We start from the raw sequence: 22,734 nt of genomic DNA, 5'->3' as shown, positions 1-22,734 counted from the left end.
GAGCAGAATATGTACACGGGCGTGGAGACCTGTCACAGCAGCGTCAAGTCTGAAACTTCTTGAAAGGTTATCAGAATTCAAAGTGTTTAAACTGTTTTTGAAGATTTATTTTTCCTTTTTTTTTTAGCTTTCAGTATTCCCCCACCTGCTCCTCCTAAGTCCCCCCCTTTATTTTTATTTTCTTCTAATCAAATGAATCAAAGTGAACTGGAGTTGGGGGTGGCGGTAGAACCATAGAAGAAGCGCTGGAGGTTGCAGAGAGCACAATATGAGCGTGATGAGTGTCTGAACGTGGGTGGACAACCGCTCCTGGGGTTGAACCCCCAAGGTCAAACCTTTTCATGTCAAGGACGCGCCAACTGAACTGCCTGTGGCCACATTTCGTGCCAGATATATGCAAGCCAATAGTAATAATCCCTTAAACTACTCGTTATTCATAGGATTGCACCATTTCTGTAGGCCTACTTGGTGTGTGACTCTGTCACACAGAGGAGAGCTGCATGCGGACAGTTCAGGAACCTGCCTATAGAGCATAGCAGTGGGCATGCTATTCTGGACCCACTGCCTCTCCAATTCATTTTTCCCATAGAGTTTTACAAAAATATTTATTAAAATTATTCTAAGCCTAGAATCAAGCCATCCAGGATCCTGGTGCATCATGACCATAAAACCGTTGATTCTGTGATTTATTTAAAAAAAATATTTAATCATATGCATTACATTTAATAAATACCCTTTGTTTAGTGTTTTTCATTTTTTCACAGAACCATGACTCACAAGGATCCTGCTGGATGGCTTGATTCCAGGCATAAAATAATCCATATGAGTGAGTGAGCAGACAGAAATGGTGACATTTTATAATGAACATATTAGTGAGGAACAATTAAAGGAAGATTTAACAGTAACAAGTCATAAATCACTTTCCCAATAACGAGTAGGCCAGTGTGAGGGATTATTACAATTGGCAAATCAGTAATTATATTATCGTTTCTAATCTAAGAAACAATGTGTACACAGGTTGTATTGTTGTACACAACCTTTTTCAGTTGGCGGGTGGGGGGGTTTACAAGAAGTAACAGTTAATATAGAAATAAACCATTTTATATTATTACCTTTTAAATGAGTAATAAGTAACTTATTCCACTGAGTAACTTGCCCAACACTGCTCAAAGGTTAGTCCTTGTCAGTGTTCCATCAAGCACAGAGGTATAATGAAAAGCAGTTCCCATAGGAAGATCCTTCCGTTTTTCTTTTCTGGGCCAAAAACTGTGAGTGAACCGAGAAAACCCCTTGTGAATTTGTCCTCTGGTTGTTTTAGTGAAGTATTGTTAATGTTTACTTTTCACCACATAATCATCTTTACAAAAACAAAAAGGCTTTAAGAACAACCAAACAAATGAATAGCATTAAAACACAACAACAAACATCCAAATATGGCATGTACATCATGAGAAAGCTTAGTTTAACCTTCAATGTTACAGTCACTGAAATCAAATAGAAACAATATATTCTCTGAAAAGTTCCACTTGGCAAACATAAAAGTACACCAGTGTGTTTGATCGGGGCATAATTATGAAAAAGAAAAAAAAAGATTATGAAAGCATAAAAACAGCGTGCAAAAGTCATCTTACAGACATACAGGATCTTTGAACGTACTGAAGAGCCATCAGACGATAATGGATGACGATCAGAGCTCTCTTCTTGAGTCATTCTCCTGATGTCGATGAGTAAAGCCTGATTCATACGACGGAGTATAAATTAGGCAGAAACCTTTGGTCAGCCATTGTTTTGACGTTTTACCCTGTCTAGATCAGTGGGCCTCTTTACATGAGCCCCACTTTTGTATCAAGTATTGGATCTGCATACAGTGCATTACATTTAAAGTCTGCTGTCTGGCGAAATCACTGTATATCTCCAAAAATGTGTGCTTTCACAAAAGAAAAAAAGGCTTACATTAAACCCACAGCCATGTGAGTACAAGGATTTCACAATCCCAAGGAACATTTCTACTGTCCCTAGAGGACCGTGGAAATATTCATTTGAAACAAAACAAAAAAAGAAATTGGAGTCCACGAAAGTTTTCACAACGATAGCAATGTTTGTTGATGTGGGTTTGGTAAGGGAACTGGCAACTTAGAGAGATGGAGAGGGCCACTCTGCCTCCACGAGCTGCTGTGTCACCTAAAGTAATTCCATATGTATTGGTCGGGAGTGATTTCATGTCGCGTAGTCTAAACACTGTTTCAAAGGCCGTTGCGACCCTGCCACGGTAAAAACAATCTCTAGGGGGAGAAACTTGGGAAAGAATCAATTTATTAAGAACATGGCTGTTTGTGAAGAATTGGAGCAACTGCAGGGCTGCAAACTCTCAGAGCGAGTTTGTGTTTGCGTTTCCTTGGGAGTTTCTTTCTTGTACTTCCAGAACAATAAGAGTTGTTAATAAATGAATGCGTTGTTTTGTCTGCTATATAATTCATAATCCAGCTCTCAGTTTCAATTAGCCACATTGCATATATGTCCCTGTCAAGTTAATTCTACATGAACCGTTGTTCACTTAGTAGGATGGACTCTGCAGAACAGTGCAGTGTTGAATGTTTGTGGGTTTATTGTGTATCCGATTCTGTCCAATTCCTGAGGTTTCTATGCATATTGGAAAGCTGATTCATTGTTTAATCTGGTCCTTGGTTTGACAAACCATGTCAAATGCCAAATAATCTCCATGATGCTACTTAAGCAACTAGAGACAGCAAATGCCTCATGTGTGAGACAGACACAAAGGGATCAGGAGTTCTAGGAGTCCTAGACCACTAATTACCCATCTTTTAAGGGATATTTTATAAATAGAGCGGAAAAAGCAAAATAAAATGTGCAATATCTTGAAATAAGTCGACTCAATAACCACTAAAGCCCTAAAAACTGAACATTATACTATTTAACCACTTAAGCCCAATATACAAATAGCCAATAAATAGCTCATCAACAAGCCCACAATGTGTCCCAATGTGATGCATTTCTATCAGCTAGTTTAGAAAAGTTTGAAAACTTCTGAAAAGGTTTGCAGATAATTGACCTGCTACATCCAGTTGAAAGTGGTTAAAAATTGGGAAACATCGGCTGCAAAATGGCGTTAGCAATGTTGACAAAAAAGACAAATCTTAGTCAATATATACTGCCACGGCCACGGGTGATGACAATAATGCAGGCACACATCCACTGAGAGCATGAGCAAATAGCACCATGAGCAACTACTGACCAAGTGATTCCCTTGTGTGAAACGCATTTTTATAATACGTTGACATCCATGTCATGAGCAGCGGGCGATGAACGCCACATTGTATTCTCAGTAAGAGTTGGCAGCCCTGCCATAGTTTCCCTTAAAGCTCATATTGTACAAACTTAAACTGGATGAGTTGTGATGCACTTCCTCAAATGATTATGAGGAGAGTTCCACGTACAGCAAATAGGTAGGGATTTGGGAATAAATGAATTGTCTTGGATATCCTTCTGTTTTAATAGGGATACCACAGGGTCACATTTCTGTGCGTTTCTACTTTCCCCCATTTTTTAAGAGACACTTGGGGGGACGGGGAGCACATAATTAGAAAGCAGAGGAAAAAAAAGTTTGTTTAGTTTTTTTGTTTTTTCATAAAAATAAATCACAGAACAAAAGAGAGAGAAAGGCCTTCAACTGTTACAAAGACACTCACAGAGATTGCGCTACATTTCATTATCTTGTCACACACCACAGATGCTTTTGCATTTCAAAATATATATATGTTTTTCGAAGATAGTTTTTCCATCTTCACTGCAGACTAGAAAACAAGCCAGAGAGAGTGAGAAAGAGAGAGAGAGAGAGAGAGAGAGAGAGAGAGAGAGAGAGAGCAACGGCAATACTGTCATGTCACTTTATTCAAAAAACTAGCCTTGGATTTGGACAGCATTCTTCATGAAATGCTTCAGACGGGAACGGGACGGGATTGAAGAGCTATGCAGCGTGCTGTCGCCGACAGCTGAAGTGAGCTGACTGCATGTAGTGCATGTGAAGTAGTCCTCAGTCCTCACCCACAGCCGCTAGCCTCACGCAAGTCTGAATTAGGCCTATGCTTTGTCGTACGGCGGCATCACGCAAAAAAAATAAACTCGAAGCCTGTGTGCTTTTTTCAGCGCACGACACCAGTCTTTGTCCGCCATTTTCGGCACATGACACTGGCCGTGCGATGCAGTATGTTAAGCGTTGTGTGACAATGCCGCTCGCCGCGCTGTGGTGGAAGTTACTTAACCACTGTTACAGCTGTACTTTAACCACTTTTTCCAACTACGCCAAATCTCTTCACCAAAAACACACTCACAATGAGTGTGTAGATTGTACATTTTTGGCTGTTCCCCCCAGAATATAGATTGAGGGAAGCCCTGGACAAGAGATTAAGACCAGAGCAAGCAGGGTTTCGCCAGGACAGGTCCTGTACAGACCACATCGCTACTCTGCGTATGATAATCGAACAGTCCATTGAATGGCAGACTCCTCTCTACCTAACATTTGTGGATTTTGAGAAGGCCTTCGACAGCGTGGACCGAGATACCATCTGGAAGCTGATGCAACACTACGGAATCCCTCAGAAATTCATCAACATCATCCAACAGCTGTATGAAGACTCCGACTGCCAAATCATCCACAATGGAAAGCTAACTTGCCCTCTTGAAGTTAAGACCGGGGTGAGACAAGGCTGCATGCTCTCACCAACAATTTTCTTGATGGCCATCGACTGGATCATGAAAAACACAACCATGGCCAGTAAGACTGGCATCCAGTGGACCCTCACGCAACAACTTGAAGACCTTGACTTTGCAGACGATATATGTCTTCTCTCTCACAAACACCAACACGCACAGTCAAAGCTAACACTACTCTCCGAAGAGGCAGCAAAGACTGGCCTCAAGATCAATGTGAAAAAGACAGAACTCATGAAGGTAAACAACAAACAGGATCTCCCAGTCCAACTACAGGGAGACAACCTCAAAGAGACTGACCGCTTCACATATCTCGGGAGCATACTGGGCAAGGATGGTGGATCAGACGATGACATCAAAAGCAGAATAAACAAGGCCAGACACGTTTTCACCACACTACGACCCATCTGGAACTCCAAGGCACTGTCCTTCCATAATAAAATCAGAATATTTAACACCAACGTCAAGTCAGTTCTCCTCTATGGATCAGAGACATGGAGAGTGACAAACACTACCACCAACAAACTCCAGACATTTGTCAACAGGTGCCTAAGGCGCATCCTGAACATCAGGTGGCCTGATAAAATATCAAATGCCAGCCTGTTGGAGAAAACCAACCAAACCTCCATCAGCCAGGATGTGAAGAAGAGAAAGTGGGGGTGGATTGGACATACCCTCCGAAAACCTACTGACAACATCACTAGGCAAGCACTGGACTGGAACCCACAGGGCAAAAGAAAAGTGGGGAGGCCAAAACAGACCTGGAGAAGATCAGTGGAGAGTGAGGCAAAGTCGACCGGATTATCGTGGGCCCAGCTGAAGAAAACTGCTCAAAACAGAGTCCGATGGCGGGGTGTGATTGCGGCCCATGCTCCACCTAGGAGCTTACAGGAATAAGTCAAGTAAGTCAAGAAGTGGGTATACGTCCTAACCGACTGTGATGGCCTTTCTATTAGGTTCCTTTCTAAGACAACTACAATAGCACTATGGGGTCAGTTGGCTCACATCACGGGTGAGGAATGTCAGACAGTGTTAATTGCCTGTCTAATGTATACAGTACCTTTAAGAACCAAAGCAAAGGCCCCAAGGCGACTTCATTCATAATGATGTATTGGTTTCTAATAGAGCTCGACCCATCAAAGACATGGGTTTATTATGTTGTTCGATATGCGTCAATATGAAAATAATTTATTACACAGAAGATGATGCAGAAAAAGCTGCTTGGGCTAATTAAAAAATGGTTCTATTTGTGTAGTTATTTATAGTCATTAAATGAAAGTGTCGACCACATTTATTAATCAAATCTCTCTCTCTCTCTCTCTCTCTCTCTCTCTCTCTATATATATATATATATATATATATATATATATATATATATATATATAATGTATGTTTGTATGTATACCCCTAATATCGATCGGTCGGGCGCTTACGTTTCTAATAAATATGTGTTTTTTCAACGCTTACCTATTTTTATGTACTCTCACTTTCCGTCACTAAGCATGACAACATTTTTTTTATCATAGCATGTTTCATCTAAGGAAAAAAAGTCTCTTTTTGCACTAAACAACATTCAAATAAAACAGGACGAGATTTTCCTTGTGTTTTTCGTCATATTTCATCTTTGTAATATCAAATGCTCTTCTCAAACGTATCCTTTTGTACATTAAAATGGAAAACTTTTTTGTCAACGCTATTATTTGTTTAAAAACAAAATTTTTATTTATAGTATCTATATATATATATATCTATATATATATGTATTAATTTATATTCATATATCCTCTTCTCTCTCTTTTTTTGATTCAGCCTCGCTGTAAATTGTGCAAATTGAGCAGTAACACAAGTGGCACAGCACTGGGGAGAGTAGGCAGTTGAGAAAACAAAAAGAAAATAAAAAAAACGTAATTAAAACAATGAGACAACAAATCCAACTTCTAATTGGAAAAATCTAAACGCCATCCGTTGGACAGCAGTGGGGGGGTGGGGGGTGGAGACGTTCACTGCTGATATCAGCAGGCGTATTTCCTTCAAATTGGTGGGACCGTTCTCTCCTGCGGAGTCCTTTTTCTCCTCAGTTTGTTGTCGAGCATCCTCCGTTTTTTCTTCTTTTTTGACGTTTAGCTGACAGCTGCCTCGTATTCTGAGCGTAGCCTCGTCTGTGGTCGGCTACCGGTTGGTTTGATGTGTTACAGCCGGGAAGGAGGAGGTTTCAGATGCCACGGTATCGTGGGGTTCAGATGGCGTTTGGTCCCAGTCGTGGCTCCAGCGCCTATAGCTTGGCCGAGTGAATCGTAACACGACTAGCCTAGGGTCCCTCAACCAAAAAAAAACAAAACACAAAAACAAGCGCGCGCCCGAGGTGAGGTCTGTGCACGCGTGTGTGCGTGTGTGTGTGTGCGTAATGAGGCAGAGGGAGGGGTGCGTTCGATTTGGTCAGGCTGGATAGGCTGGACGGGCGGTGCTGAAATCGTTGCCTGGAACGACACCCTTTCGCTGCTACCTCGCCGGGGCGCGTGCCACTCATGCTCGCGCTAGTCCTCTCCGCTCGGTGTGTTCATTAGGGGTCAAAGGTCATTGTTTTAAAGGTTTGACGGGGGAGGGGCGGGTCTCAAAAGATGGTCACAGGAAGAAGTGGTGATTGGCCAGGAACGAGCGACGACGGGCTAGCTCTCAGCTAGCCAAGGACATGGTGTCGATGACTTGCTCCAGCTTGCAGCGTAGCCTCTGTCTGCGGCACTGGTCGTCCTTCTGCAACGCAGACAGGATCTGGAGAGAGAGAGAGAGAGAGAGAGAGAGAGAGACAGAGAGAGAGAGATGGGGAGGCACTGTAAGATAGGTGTTTTGCATTAAGGACCATCCATATTTTTTGAGGGTCGCTATCCCCTTCAATGCATGGCTATCCGAAATTACGTCATAGGCCTGCAGCCAAACATGGACTTTTAGTGTTTGTCGAGAGCCTAATTATAAATTTGCCATCCAGGCCAAAGTCTATGAATTTCAATGTTTGTTATGGGCAATGCCAAGGCAACACGTCATCTGGCTGATATAAATACTGCCCTCGCTACTCCCCTAACCTCACACCAATGTTATTAGTTTTTATTAACTGTTAGTAGTGTCCAGATTACAGTCACACAAGTACACAACACAAATATTGGCGCTAAAGTGACGTGATGTCTTTGCGGAAGGTTGACAACTTCTTCTGTGAATAAAGGCCTCAAGCTGTATGAATGACGCATCAGTTGATATGATGATGTACTCATCATACATGTTTCGATACAAACTATTCGCCGGTGAGTACGGTATTTCATTTATTCATCATGGTGTGTGAAGACCTTCACACATTACTTGTTCCTTATATATTTTTATATTCATCTATTAACACTTGACGTGTTCCTGTTGAGACCGAGAGGGAGACAGACAAGAGAACATTGTGGTAGCGCTGACAGGACAGAGTGATGAAGGAAGCGTTAGATAATGAGCAGGAAGGTAATTATACGCAGTGTGTCACTTTGTGGCTTGCAACAGGAAGCCTCAACATTGTTAGTGACTTATTGGCTCTATTGTGACACTTTCTTTGTTAAACTTATGGAAGATGTGATAAATAATGACAGTCTGTCATGGATTAGCTATCCAGAGCACAAAGTTCATGACTCATACCATTGCCTCCAAAATCACGAAACCAAAAATGCTCTTTTGGTCCAGTGGTCCACTTCAGCCATTATCAACCTTCATAATGTTGCTGTCGGAAGGAAATCACATAACTGCATTTTTGAGGTTTTTGATTTTGAAAATGGGCAAAGTACTCGTTTAACTAAAAGTACAACGTTAGGAAACACTCAACTGAAGTAAAAAAAACAAGAGAGAAAAGACTTCACGTCCAGTTACTTGGGTAAATGTACGCACTGCAGTTCCTCTCCACCACTAGTAGGATGGTATGACGGTTGTTTTGGAGCCACGCCGTGGTGTGATGGAATATAAATGAAGCTGAACCCCAGAATGATGTTCCACCAATTGAAAGGCAGCAGGATGTGGGACGACGGGACACGTGGAGCTCTCAGGGGTCAGGCAGGATGCTGCATAATGGCGTGTTAATGGACGCTCCGGGTGCGTAAAGGGAGAGGACACCGCTGCACCCGTGTTTTATTATGTGTTGTGTGAGGGAGGCGGGCGGGCAAGGCTGGCATCCGCGCGGTCGCACGTGTGCCTGTGGTTCGTTTTGGCGTGCGTTTATGCGAGTGCTTTTCATGCTCCCGGTCATGCTGTGTGTCAGTGTGTGTGTGTGTGTGTGTGTGTGTGTGTGTGTGTGTGTGTGTGTGTGTGTGTGTGTGACTGCCTTCATCAGGATAATAAGCTCTAATGAAGGGGAAAGGTGTGCTTCAATGGAAATACCAGCTGCAAGCACACAACACATCTCCAGTTCATAATGATGGAGTGGATAGATGGAAGTAAAGACAAAGATAGAGGGGGGGGGGGGGGGGGGTTGAAGGGGGAGGGGGGGTTTATGAGTGAGACACCAGAAATGAGGTGGGATCGAGGAATGAGGAAAAATACAGAGAGAAGAAAGAGGGGGGGTGGAAGAAAAGGATGACAAGAGAGATAATGTTGAAAGAAATGGCTTGCTTTTCACACTGTGGACATGCTTCTCGTGTGTGTGTGTGTGTGTGTGTGTGTGTGTGTTTGTGTGTGTGTGTGTGTGCGTGCGTGCGTGCGTGCGTGCGTGCGTGCGTCAACACGCACGCATGCATACACACAAATATCATGCACACACACACACACACACACCGTGTGAAGACCTTCAGCAGTGACTGCTGTACTTCCGACGTTGGTCCTTGGCCACCGTCCACCTATGATTCAGCAGTATATAATAGTTGCTCCAATGCTCCACTTTAAGAAATGAAATCCGCGACATTCACTGGAGTGTTGCATAAGCAGCAGAGTGTCATCGGCGGACCACGGCACTCTTACACAAAGTCACATTAATCCAATCTAGCGCCATTAGCCGCGTAATGTGTTGAGCTCATGCCTTAATATGAGCCCTAATGGCCATAATGCCCAGCAGCCCGTATGGACGTGGACTGGTTATCTGTGTAATAGAATTAAAATGACCTCATGCTATTAGTCAAGGCAAATAAATGAGGGAGCGGCGCGGCGCGGCCGCCCCGGCAACAAATTGTGTGCGGCGGCAGGACTTGGGAATGGGAATAAAACCTGGCATGAAAGCTATAGTTTTATTCCATTTCTGTTTCAGTTGCTTATGTCACTTACATTACGCCCCCTCCTCCTCCCCCCATAGAAAATAATGCTTTCACAAAGCTTTAAAAAAGATGCAGTATATAAAACTAAACAAAAATTTAACATTATGATTGTGTAACAATAACGTGTCATGATTTTGTTGTGTGCAGAAATAGTTGACCGCGGTGATAAGAAGCGGCCTGCTGATTGAAGGAAGCATGAGCTCAGTTCGGGCCTCTCCCCAGATTGGCAGTGGAGAGTAGCGCCCAGGATTACAGTTTATAGGCAGCTGACCCCCGGGTCAAAAATGGGTTACAAAATCGTCGGATAAAAATGTACGAAAGAAAGAGCTTGTTTTATTAGTTTAGAAAGCTACTTCTTTATCCCGCAAAGAAATGCTTGGATGCACCCCATGTTACAACTGCATAGTTGCTGCCTTACTGATGTCAGGCAGGGAAATAACACAGTGTGACATCTAGTGGCTGAAAGTTGTCTGTTGTGCCTTTAACACTATCAGAGTTCACTATTATTATTGCCACTCTAGGTGGCAGCAAAGTGTAGCTAAACTTTGCCAGCCGATTCAGTGATTTTCCATCATGTTCACAGCCTGTTGAGCAGCCCCCGGCCATTCCACCATTGTAACCATTGGCTATCATTAGCATTAGCTCACGCTGTTTACCTTTCGCCAGAAACGTTTACATGTCGGGAGCGATGCGAGACAAAGTCACAAATGACATCCGAACGTCGGATGAATCAGGATTACCATGGACAGCAGAAGCAGAGTTATGGGGCTTTGAAAATCCTGCTTTTAACCGAGGTAAATGGAGGGGGTTGCAAAGATTCCATAGCTGGTGGTGACGGAGGCGTTGCATAGCAACCGGACCAATGTTACAAATTGATTTTGGGCTCACATATGGAGTAAAGGGGGGGGGGGGGGGGGAGTGGAGAGTTCTGTGCTTGTGTCGGGCGCGTCATACGGTACCTCGTCTTTGTATTTGGTGATGTAGTTGTAGATCTCGTGCAGGGCCGACATGCTGTTGAACTGGCTGAGGTGCAAACGGGACTGTTCTGCCAGGTAGGCACTCATGTCCTGGTCACTGATGGCTGGCATTCGAGAGATGTCGGAGTAGTATCTGACAGAGAAGGACAGAGATGATGACAATGGCAACCACATTCACTGAAGCAGCAACAACAGCAGCAACAACAACAGCAACAACAATAAGAACAGCAGCAACAGCAGCAGCAGCAGCAACAACAACAACAATGACAACAACAACAGCAGCAACAACAACAACAGCAACAACAATAAGAACAGCAGCAACAGCAGCAGCAGCAGCAACAACAACAACAATGACAACAACAACAGCAGCAACAACAACAACAACAGCAACAACAATAAGAACAGCAGCAACAACAATGACGACAACAACAAAATACATGATCAACAGCAATGTAAAGAAAAATAAATATCATGCAACCAACGACATCAGCAGAAACAATGGCAGCAGCAGAACAGCAACAATAACAACAACAACATACACTCTTACATACATGCTCAACAGCAAAAACTGCAACAAACAATAACAGGAGCAACACCAGCAACACCAAACAACATACTACATGCAGCAAAAAACTAAGACTTTGAGAGACATTCACCAAAGAGCATTTAAGAGCATGGGTTCAGAGAGAAAAGTGTGCGTTTCCGTGTTAAGCCTTATTGTTGTTGATATTATGACAGAGTGTCTGTAACATTATAATGTGGAAGCATCAGTAAACTACCTCGACGCACCTAAGGTCTCCTGTCTCGCTGTTTCCTACTCCACATTGGTGATCCCGACTGTGAATACGAACAACTATGTCGGACAACGAGGACAACAACAACGCCGGGCTGCTATGGTCAAGCTGCCCGATTTTTGGCAACAAAACCCACGGCTGTGGTTCCAGCACATTAAAGCTCAATTCCATCTGAGAGGAATAACCCAGGATGTCACAAAATACTTCCATGAGGTGTCGGCGTTGGATGCTTCGACGACCGCGCACGCAATGATGCTCATGGAGGATCCACCGGCTGACGGCAAATACGAGGCACTAAAGAGTAACGACATTCCTGCTGAAACTTTATTGAACTGTCGGAACTAGAGAAAGCGGACCGTCTGCTGTCTCTCAATGGAGAGAATGTTGGCTGTGCTGGTATCAGCTGATCTATCGTTCCTTTTTACGCATTTTCCTGTGCCAGCTCCCAGTGCCTGTGCGCACAGCACCAGCCAGTTACCCCCTCTCCTCCACCAAGGACTATCGCGCCCTGGCTACAGAGGCAGACAGCGTTTTCCTTGCCAGCCCTGCTGCCCCACCAGAGCACCTCGACCCCACTTCCACCCCTGGAGGATTATGCAGACACCGCGGCTGCGGTGACAGCACGCCGCCAGACTGACGACGGGCTCTGTTATTACTATGCCAAGTTTGGGGCTAAGGCCAAGCAGCCAGCAGTAGCAACTGAAGCATTGGCAGCAACAACACAAACAATAATCAACAAAAAGCAGTAGCAGCAAGAAACAACAAATGACATACAACATATAACAATCAACTGTCACCCATGTGACATGGTATGTTAAACTGCGGGACACACTTTTGTGCCAGCAGGCACAAACGGCGTTTCGTTTGTTGTACTGTACTTGCATGGTGCTAGTTTGAGCCTTTAAATTAATTTAAACCTTTAGCTGGTCTCCAATCAGTACTTTATTTTAATTCAGACAATTTAGCTGGTCTCCAATCAGTACTTTATTTTAATTCAGACCATTTAGCTGGTCTCCAATCAGTACTTTACTTTAATTCAGACCATTTAGCTGGTCTCCAATCAGTACTTTATTTTAATTTAGACCATTTAGCTGGTCTCCAATCAGTACTTTATTTTAATTTAGACCATTTAGCTGGTCTCCAATCAGTACTTTCACAGATGAGTTCCTACATGTATGAAGTTATGTCTCGTGTTTTGATTGATGTAGTGTAGAAGAGATGGGTCACAGCATTGGGAAACGGTGGAACACAGTTCCACTATTGTTGAAATTCTTCCTCTACGTTTGTGTCGATCTTTGAACCACGAGCTGTCGCTTTGATTGGTACAGATTTGTGAATGTTTTGAAAACAAGACATGAAAAAGAATTTCTGAATTCGAGGGGATAAACATGATCCCATGCTGCATGGCACCGGGTCCTCTCACAGAAGCTCTTTCTGTGATCACTACCAATTAAGCATGATCAGTTCCCGATGTCGTTCTGAAACTAAAAAGCACTTTGTCTTATCTCTCCATCTGCTGCCATTTGTAGTTGGTGTTATCTCTATTATATAGAACTCATTTTGATGGATATCGTCACTTTAGGTGTCGACCTGGGTAGACCAGTTTCAGTTTCGCCCAACTGATGGCTGTTCAGATGGTCATGATGAGCAAGTGCCTTGCTCAAGGCAAACCGGTGACCTTCTGATTACCAGACCCACAAAGCTACGGCTGCCATATCTTAACCAATCTGTATGGTAGAGTATTTTAATACAATATCTGCAGTGGTTTCTCTTCCATTAAAGACGTTTTGACTCTGGTGTGGCATAGGACAAATGCTGGATAACCAGTAGCACTGCCCGAGGCTCATGAGCCCAATATCTCCCCGTGTAAAGGGAGTAAACCTTCTTGGAATCTTGGAAGACGGTTGGTCTCACACAGGAGACTGGGGTTAACTCCCGGTTAATACCAACTTACAGATTGCAGCTTTAACTCAAGTCGGGCTCGAAGGGAAGGCTCAATGTATAATCTGCTGCACGGCACATGACAGAGCTACAACTATTGATCAAACCACCGGTCTAATTTATGCATCCTACAAAGGTCACGCACAAATAATAACTACAACGCATCATATTTTCGGTCTTTTGAAAAATACATGAATTAATAAATACATATATTACCTCTCCACCCAGTTCTTGTAGTTGGGGATGTCTTTCGCGTACAGCAGCTTGTTGGAGGGCGAGTCCTTGCCCAGCTTGTGTTCTGACGTGGAACAGGAGTCCATGAAAGTCTGAGCCACCACGGACAGACAGGCGTCCGTGATGCTGTTCTTATGGATGTCAAACACAAACTGAGGGTTCTTTATCACATTCACCCAGAACCTCAAAGGAAGACTGTACAGGGAGACAGAATGAAAGACAGCGAGAGGGAGATTGACAGGAGGAGAGAAAAAAAAAAACATTTGTAACTTTGAACTTTGCTTGGTTGCTCAACTTTTGTTTGCAACATATCAGCTCATTGTCTCAGTCTCTGAGACATTCTAGAACACAAGGGTACATGCGCCTAAGCTCTGTGTGCACAGCTCCTAATTCAAAAGAACAGAACAATAAAGAACAACATCTCTCTGTGAGTGTCCGTCTGCCCGTCTCACCAGTTGCTCTTCCACGTGTGTCTGACGTCGTAGTCGTGGATGGAGTGTTTGTCCGCCTGCTCGTCCAGGAAGTCAAACATGTACTTGATGGCGAGGGGCAGAGCGCTGCCCCGGTGGGCCGTGCTGAAGATGGTCTCAAACAGGTCGTCCACAAACTTCTGTAACGTACCCTGGGGGGAGAGAGAGAGAGAGAGGTTTTTAGAAGTTAATTATTTTACTTTTATATTGTGTGTGTGTGTGTGTGTGTGTGTGTGTGTGTGTGTGTGTGTGTGTGTGTGTGTGTGTGTGTGTGCGCGTGTGCGCGTGCATGTGTGCGTGTGTGCGTGTGTGTGTGTGTGGCTGTTCCAGACTTATACATGGATGGTACTGTTATACGTTTTCATTTTTATGATTATATCGCACATGGACATTGGACAGAGTTTGCTATTCCAGCTAATGCAAGCTACAATAATGTTGTACTATATGATATTGTCCTAAATTGCAAATTATTGTCATTACACACAGAGGCTGAAATGTGTCATTATGTTATCTGGTAATGTGCAGCCTAACACAAACTGTTTACAAACTCCTGCTGACTTTTTAAATAGATTTGTATATAATAGGACATCTACTCCAGACAGTCCTATTCATTTGGATGGGTAGGTCATCTTTCACACCGAACGCTGCACGTAGGGGAGGTGATTTATGCAAAGAAAACATTTCAGCCAACAGATGTTTGATCTAATTCTCCAAGATAAAACCTAAGTATTTAAGTTCCTAAGCAATATGAATTGCTTGTGTTCAAAGCTGAGTTACAATAATTGATCATTGGTGATGTTATACATGTTAATTAGTCACACACTAAAAAACGAAAGATACACATTTTATCTTCTGCATTTTGGAAGGTTATAAAGTCAACTTCTTCACACACGCAAGTATATTACCTCAATCAATATAGCTTGTAAACTAGACCATTACAGACAAACTATGCCAAATAGCCCAAACTATAGCATATTATATCATCAGGTCTGTTGTTTGAAAGGGAAAGGATCAGCTAGCCATGCAGTATCAAATAAATACTTGACAGCAAATCAAACCCAAAGAGGAAAATACAGAACTATTAATTTGAGCCTTGTGCAGTGGGCGTTGTGGTGTCTGAGATGAGGTGGTCGTTTGATTCCCCGGGCCGGGTCACACTAAAGACCCAATGCCTCCCTGCTTGGCACTCCATCAAGGGTTGGATTGGAGGGAAGTACCTGTGATGTGATATACTAACGTCATGTCCACAGGGGTGTACTTTAAGTTGTACATGAAGCCGCCTTACTTTACAGAAACAGGCTCCTGCCCTACGGACCACATGGCTCGGCAAGGCTTACTACCATTCCTTTAAAGTAGAGCACATATTATTTAAAGAGCAATATGATAAATAAATCATCATAAGCAGGGTTATGTAGCATGTCGTACTGCATGGTTGTACAGTTTCATAGTCATAACCCTAGCAGTGTTAATGTGATGCTCTGCCCGTGCAACCACACGCAACCTCAGCCTTTTGGATTTGAATAGGCCCTTTCCTCCAATCACAGACCTCCATGTAATCACATCAAATACAGGCAAATTAATTTCCCTAGAAACATGATTCCTTTCCCTCCCCTAAACCGCCTCCATCTGGTACAATCTATTAGGGGGAATGTTTAGGGATGCGGGCTGCAGTCAGCCATTGTTAATGTGGAACGAGGAACATTATCCTGTCTCACTCTCCCGTTAATATGCTGAGATCTGCATTGTATGGGGGGGGGGGGGGGGGGGGAGAGAGAGAGAGAGAGAGAGAGAGAGTCAGAGAGAGAGAGAGAGAGAGAGAGAGAGAGAGAGAGAGGAGAGGGAGAGGGAGAAGCTGATAAGATTCCATTTGCCGAGCAGCATTTTTCTCATGCATGACCACACACACCATCCCTCAACAAATTACCTGTCTCCTGTCACTTCCATCTCTCTCTCTCTCTCTCTCTCTCTCTCTCTCTCTCTCTGTTTATTTCTCTGCATGCATGCCGTGTGTACTGTATACTTTATGTCTGTGGATTTTATGGCCAGTGTAAATTGACTACATCTTCCTCTCATTACAATTAGGAGTAGCAGTGAGGAAGAGGAGATGAGGGAAGGTGGCAGGCCGTTTCCTTCAGAGTCAATAGGGGCCTGACAGTATATTGTATTGCGTGTGTGCGTGCGTGCGTGCATGTCATCTTAATTTAACAGGAGTTAACCCAAAGGGTTTTCTAATCAAGGATGACCAACAACAACGAGATCGAGATAGGATATTAAGTAGCCCTGATGAAACATGTCGGTTGAATAAAGTTTTCCTCCTTTTTAACCTCTAAGTGTGTCCGGATCTCCGCTTAGTTCTATAGATGTGTTATCCCGATTGATCCCAGGAGCACCTTTTTACTATTTTTACACTTTTTATACCTGCACACCTCCTGAGGACCTGGTTGCTTCCTGGCCTCTGCTAGGATATTACTGTAAGTAGGTCGGAGAGGCTTAATTGTTGGTATCAGCCGAGAACGTGGGAGTCTACAGTAGATCCGTTCCAATGTGCTAGACCCTGGCAGATGGAGCACCACACCTACCTTACCGTATGTATTCCTCAGTAGCACACATGCACGGACGTGTGCACACACACACACACACACACACACACACACACACACACACACACACACACACACACACACAGTCACACACACGCACGTGCATGTGTGCATGCAAACATACTGCATACAGTCTCCTTTTCCATGTGTAGTTTATAGCAGTGAATCTGAACCTGTTTCATTTCAAGGACACCCTGCAGTTCTATGCATTAGGTCATGACCCCCTGCCTTTTGATACCATTTGCATCTCTAGGAGCTACTCTGTGACATCTTAGCTATCAATCATGCATGTTCTCCCCGTGTCCCATAGGGTAGGTACCCTCACATGTTCTCCCCGTGTCCCATAGGGTAGGTACCCTCACATGTTCTCCCCGTGTGCCCTAGGGTAGGTACCCTCACATGTTCTCCCCGTGTCCCCTAGGGTAGGTACCCTCACATGTTCTCCCCGTGTCCCCTAGGGTAGGTACCCTCACATGTTCTCCCCGTGTCCCCTAGGGTAGGTACCCTCACATGTTCTCCCCGTGTCCCCTAGGGTAGGTACCCTCACATGTTCTCCCCGTGTCCCCTAGGGTAGGTACCCTCACATGTTCTCCCCGTGTCCCCTAGGGTAAATACCCTCACATGTTCTCCCCGTGTCCCCTAGGGTAGGTACCCTCACATGTTCTCCCCGTGTCCCCTAGGGTAGGTACCCTCACATGTTCTCCCCGTGTCCCCTAGGGTAGGTACCCTCACATGTTCTCCCCGTGTCCCCTAGGGTAAATACCCTCACATGTTCTCCCCATACCAATCTCATCCAAACGTGAGAGCGATCCCATTAATGAACTTAAATTTTATAGTGTCCCAGATCCAATTTTGTCTGCAAATGTTTTGGTTACATCTTTTAATTTCACTTGGTCTCCTGTATGAGTCAAACATCTAGCGCTCATCTTAAGGCATATTTGCTTGCCATGGGAGATATCATTCACATGAGCTTCAGGCAGTACTGCTTGTCAACCAGTAGGTGTCCTACCAGGGTATAAACATGAAGATGTAATGTACTAGTTATTAATTAACCCTACCATGCTGATTAGTTCAAATAATGTTTTATTCATTCAAATAAGTTCCGGAGAGAGTGTGTGGTGATGTGTGTGTGTGCGTGCGTGCGTGGTGCGTGCGTGCGTGCGTGCGTCTTACTTTGGTAGCCAGTAGTCTGGTCAGGTAGATCTCAGAGACCATCTTGCTCCCCCGGTCTCCCTCCCTCTGGTCGGAGTGGTCGTGGTTCTTGACCAGGTGCCAGAGCTTGGTTCCGCTCTCCAGGTCTGGTGTTATCATGGGCGTTCTGGAGCGCAGGCTGTCTGGACTGCTGGCTGTACGGAGCATGCTCTCTGAACACACACACACACACACACACACACACACACACACACACACACACACACACACACACACACACACACACACACACACACACACACACACACACACACACACACACACACACACACACACACACACACACACACACACACACACACACACACATTACTAGACTGGTGAGAACATCCACATTTTCGGACTGCTATTTAATGAATAACTTATTTTTGCCCTTTTTGTTATTGTGTTATAGGCTACATAGTTATGTTATTGTTTTGTTATTGTGTTATAGGCCTACATAGTTGTGTTATTGTGTTATAGGCCTACATAGTTGTTGTTATTGTGTTATAGGCCTACATAGTTGTGTTATTGTGTTATAGGCCTACATAGTTGTTGTTATTGTGTTATAGGCCTACATAGTTGTGCACGCCGGGTGTCATGCACCAAAAATATTCCAATCTATATAAACTTGAAATGCGTCGTAGCGCAGACATTGTGCTCATTATATCAAATTCTACTATACCGCCATAGCCTGGCAAAGCATATAGCATACATAGCATAGCATAGTATAGTAGAGTCTCTCTCTCTCTCTCTCCCCTCTGCCTCCCCTGCATCCGGTATAGGCCTGTTTCATTATTCATGAAACAAGAGTCAGTGTTGATTAGAGCAAAGCAGGTTGATGCCTATCGAACCCTGTTCCTGTTAGGGGGGGGGGGGGGGGGGGGTGTACCAGAGGAGCAGGAGATCACTATCTAGCTGTGTTGTTGCTGTTAGATTGGGAATGGATGGTATACTCATGGAGAGGAAGAGGGGGATGGGGGAGGGAGGAGGGGGATGAAGAAAGGAGATGCATAAATCTCTTTGTCTGCCACCTGGTGGCCGCAGAAGTTAGTAAAACCCTGCCACGGCATATTCCCCATATTTGGGCAGTTTAATTTCCGCTTTCCCGGCATGGAGATCAGGCAAGGATCAGCTAATGTTAGCAGTATAGCGGGCTAGTGGAGAAGAGATCCAGTAGAACTAAAAGGCCAGTCATTTTATGCTTGGTTGGGTGCAGGTGTTACTCTCAGAAAATATCAGATCTAAAAGCTCACAAGTTGTGGCGCGGTCGATCTGCTATTTTCGGCACACAGCTGAGTATAAATCGGGCATTATGACGCCATCACGACCTGCCAAAATACATTTTATACTAATGTCGACTAAAAATAAACATTTCAGATGACTATAAAATATGACTAAAGAGAGAGATATTCAAAAGACTATGACTGAAATTATATAAAAATGTGCTGTCAAAATCAGCACTAGAGTGGGTCAAATATGCAAGTTCACAATGTCTACTTTTGTATACATCACTCATTCTTGAGATGAGGGACAAAAGTGGAAAAAACATGTCCCACACATAAGAGCCTTATTTTATGTAAAAAATAAATTAATTCATAAAAATAAAAGCACTTGCAAAGTTAAGTGTAATACAGTTGTGTATTATTATGCCCTTAATTTCATTATAATTGTTTTCATATTCCATCTGAATTAGTTAAAAGCAGGCCCTGTACCCAAAAAGGCCTGTATTTAGCCTGTCCCCAGCAAGTGGCCACAATTTCAAACTGCCAAAAAAGTGTCTAATACTGTCACAATCACATAAATACACATACTAAATTAAAGTAGATTGTCAACAACATAGCAAATAATATACACAGTTAATTTTACAGTCAACTCCGTCAGGTTTTTTTAAAAGTCTTAAATTAATCAGAAAATATTGTCGACAGATTTAGCCTGAAGACTCCTTTTCCAAGTCCCATTTATATTTGTTGCAACAGTGGAGTACCTGGTCTGACAAGCATTCAATTGTTTGATATTTTAAACAAACAATGTTGATAACAATGTGGTCACAGCTTTTACATGTCAACTCCGTCAGCACATTCTTATGATCTTTGTTAAGAATTCAAAAATAATGTTTATTATTTTAGTTTAGGGGTTAGGTTTAGCTAACAAAATTAAGCAAAAACAAAATGGCTACATTGTACTAAAGAGGGTTAAGATGAAAACAAATGCCATTTTGTCAACTCCGTCAGACGTCAACTCCGTCAGATTTTGTGTCTGACGGAGTTGACGTGTATCTGACGGAGTTGACAAAAGTGTTCCTAAAACAATAAAATTATTGTTTTTGAATAATGGGCAGTGTTCTAATTTGGCACACAGTTAGAGCATGCCTTAAGGAAATTTTTGGCTATGGGGCCATCACAGATTTGTCTCGTGGTGACCATGGCAGCCATATTACAAAAGAGCCGCCACCTGATGTTATTTTACAATAACTCAAGTTCTACACCACCTAGGATCTTGATTCTGGTGACAAAGACCTCATTTTCAAGGATGAGGGATACAGTGGTACAATTTAGACTTTCCCTGTGACCATGGCAGCCATTTTTCAAAATGGCCGCCACCTGCTGTTATTTTACAATAACTCAAGTTCTACACCACCTAGGATCTTGATTCTGGTGACTAATCATACATTTTCAAGGATGTGGGGTACATTGGTAATATTTAGATTTGTCCTGTGACCATAGCAGCCTTTTTTTTTTCAAAATGGCCGCCACCTGCTGTTATTTTACAATAACTCAAGTTTTAGACCACCTACGATCTTGATTTTGGCGACTAATCATACATTTTAAAAGATGATAAATACAGTGGTACTATTTAGATTTGTCCTGTGACCATGGCAGCCATTGTTTTTCAAAATGACCACCAACCTGCTGTTATTTTACCAATAACTCAAGTTTTAGACCACCAAGGATCTTGATTCTGGCGACTAATCATTACATTTTCAAGGATGAACTTTCTCTGGGAGAGGTAAGGGCTTATTTCATGTGCAGGTTGAGTTTCTACTGACAGGACATTAAAAGGAGGTGGGCTTTCTGGCCTTTGACTTGCCCCTTTCAGGTACAGATGCACAGTTTGACTTCACTGGCCACTGCAGGGAACTGTGGGGGAGAAACTTTGGTCTCTTGACACCCCGATTAGGTTCAGGGTTTTTTTTGGTGGAGACTTGCCTTTCATGACATCTTTGCTGCAGCAGTTGATCTCCTTACTGCCAGTGGTGGCACACTCTGGGTCTCTGGGGCATTGTATCTTGGTGGCCTCCTGCCAGTGTTTCTCCATCCTTCTCCTGAGCTCTGTGTTCTGGGGCTCTGTTATAGTCAACTTACATTGTCTTGGCTGGAGATTGCTTTCCTGCAGGGTCCAGCCCAGTCTTGTGCAGATGGCTGCTGGCCCACCTGGAGGCCCCAACCTCACTTGTTCGGTTGGTGTGATTAGGTGGGGTGGTCTTCCCCAATCAGGATGAGGGGTTTGACCCTTTCAAACGGCAGTCTGGCCAAGTGTCTGTATTTAGTTGTGAGTTTAGATACAGGATACGATTGCTCACCCAGCCCCAGGTGACATGAGGTGAAGGCTCCTTTGATTTGGTAACATTGCTTTGGTTGACATGCTGGGGACACAGAGAAAGACACTGATGCCTTCAGTGTCTGCACATCCTGCCTGATGGTCCTGAAGCCAAATCTTCTGTCTTCAGTCTTTCGCTCACTGTTCACTGCTCACTGTTCACCTCACCGAATTTAGCCCAAGGAGTTTGACCCCTAGTTTGGCCATAGACCCCCTAGTTTGGCCATAGCCACTTGCCCAAATGTGCCGACATGTGCTGACCTCATCACATCTGTGATGATGGCTATGGCCGTTTTTAGCCAACGTAGTGTTTTTTGTGCAAAACTAATGCTTGGAATGGATCCAGAATCATGAAAAGCCCCTAGTTTGACATGCCACATGCTACTTAAAGCATAATGAAATTTAGAACATTTAGCCTTATATTGGTTGTTGATGGTACCCAACTTTCAGCAGCTGTCAAACATGCCCCTAGGGTGGTCAAATAGAAACCAATGTGGGATATGTTAGTAGACACCTTTACAAACATTGGTGAAGAAAATTCTTGGTAAGAAATGTATTCACAGATTTTATATTATTCTGATAATATTCCCTGAGTAAATTGGTAAAATAATAGCAGGTCCACCATTTTTTTAAATGTCTACCATCCATGGTCACAGGATAAATCTAAATAGTACAACTGTATTCCTCACCCTTGAAAATGTATGATTAGTCACCAGAATCAAGATCCTAGGTGGTGTAGAACTTGAGTTATTGGGAAATAACAGAAAGTTGGCGGCCATTTTGAAAAATGTCTACCATGGTCACAGGACAAATCTAAATAGTACCAATGTATCCCACATCCTTGAAAATGTATGATTAGTCACCAGAATCAAGATCCTAGGTGGTGTAGAACTTGAGTTATTGGGAAATAACAGAAAGTTGGCGGCCATTTTGAAAAATGG

The 22,734-nt window shown here is 43.5% G+C and overlaps 1 protein-coding gene across 2 annotated transcripts in view; it reads right to left on the bottom strand.

The window, feature by feature from the left end:
• Positions 1–697: 697 nt before the first annotated feature.
• plxna1a (plexin A1a) overlaps positions 698–22,734 on the bottom strand; it is a 331,250-nt gene continuing 309,213 nt past the window's right edge. For both annotated transcript variants that reach the window (XM_080763399.1, XM_080763400.1), the window contains exons 29-33: positions 18,176–18,366; positions 14,385–14,554; positions 13,915–14,127; positions 10,946–11,096; positions 698–7,497 (exon numbers count right to left, since the gene is read on the bottom strand). In XM_080763399.1, the coding sequence (XP_080619525.1) occupies positions 7,402–7,497; positions 10,946–11,096; positions 13,915–14,127; positions 14,385–14,554; positions 18,176–18,366 (821 nt within the window). In that variant the 3' untranslated portion in view covers positions 698–7,401. The remainder of the gene's footprint in view (positions 7,498–10,945; positions 11,097–13,914; positions 14,128–14,384; positions 14,555–18,175; positions 18,367–22,734) is intronic.

The sequence above is a fragment of the Protomyctophum bolini genome (assembly GCF_963924005.1).
Source record: "Protomyctophum bolini genome assembly, chromosome: 5".
NCBI lineage: Eukaryota > Metazoa > Chordata > Actinopteri > Myctophiformes > Myctophidae > Protomyctophum > Protomyctophum bolini.
This window is presented reverse-complemented; position numbering and strand designations above follow the sequence as displayed.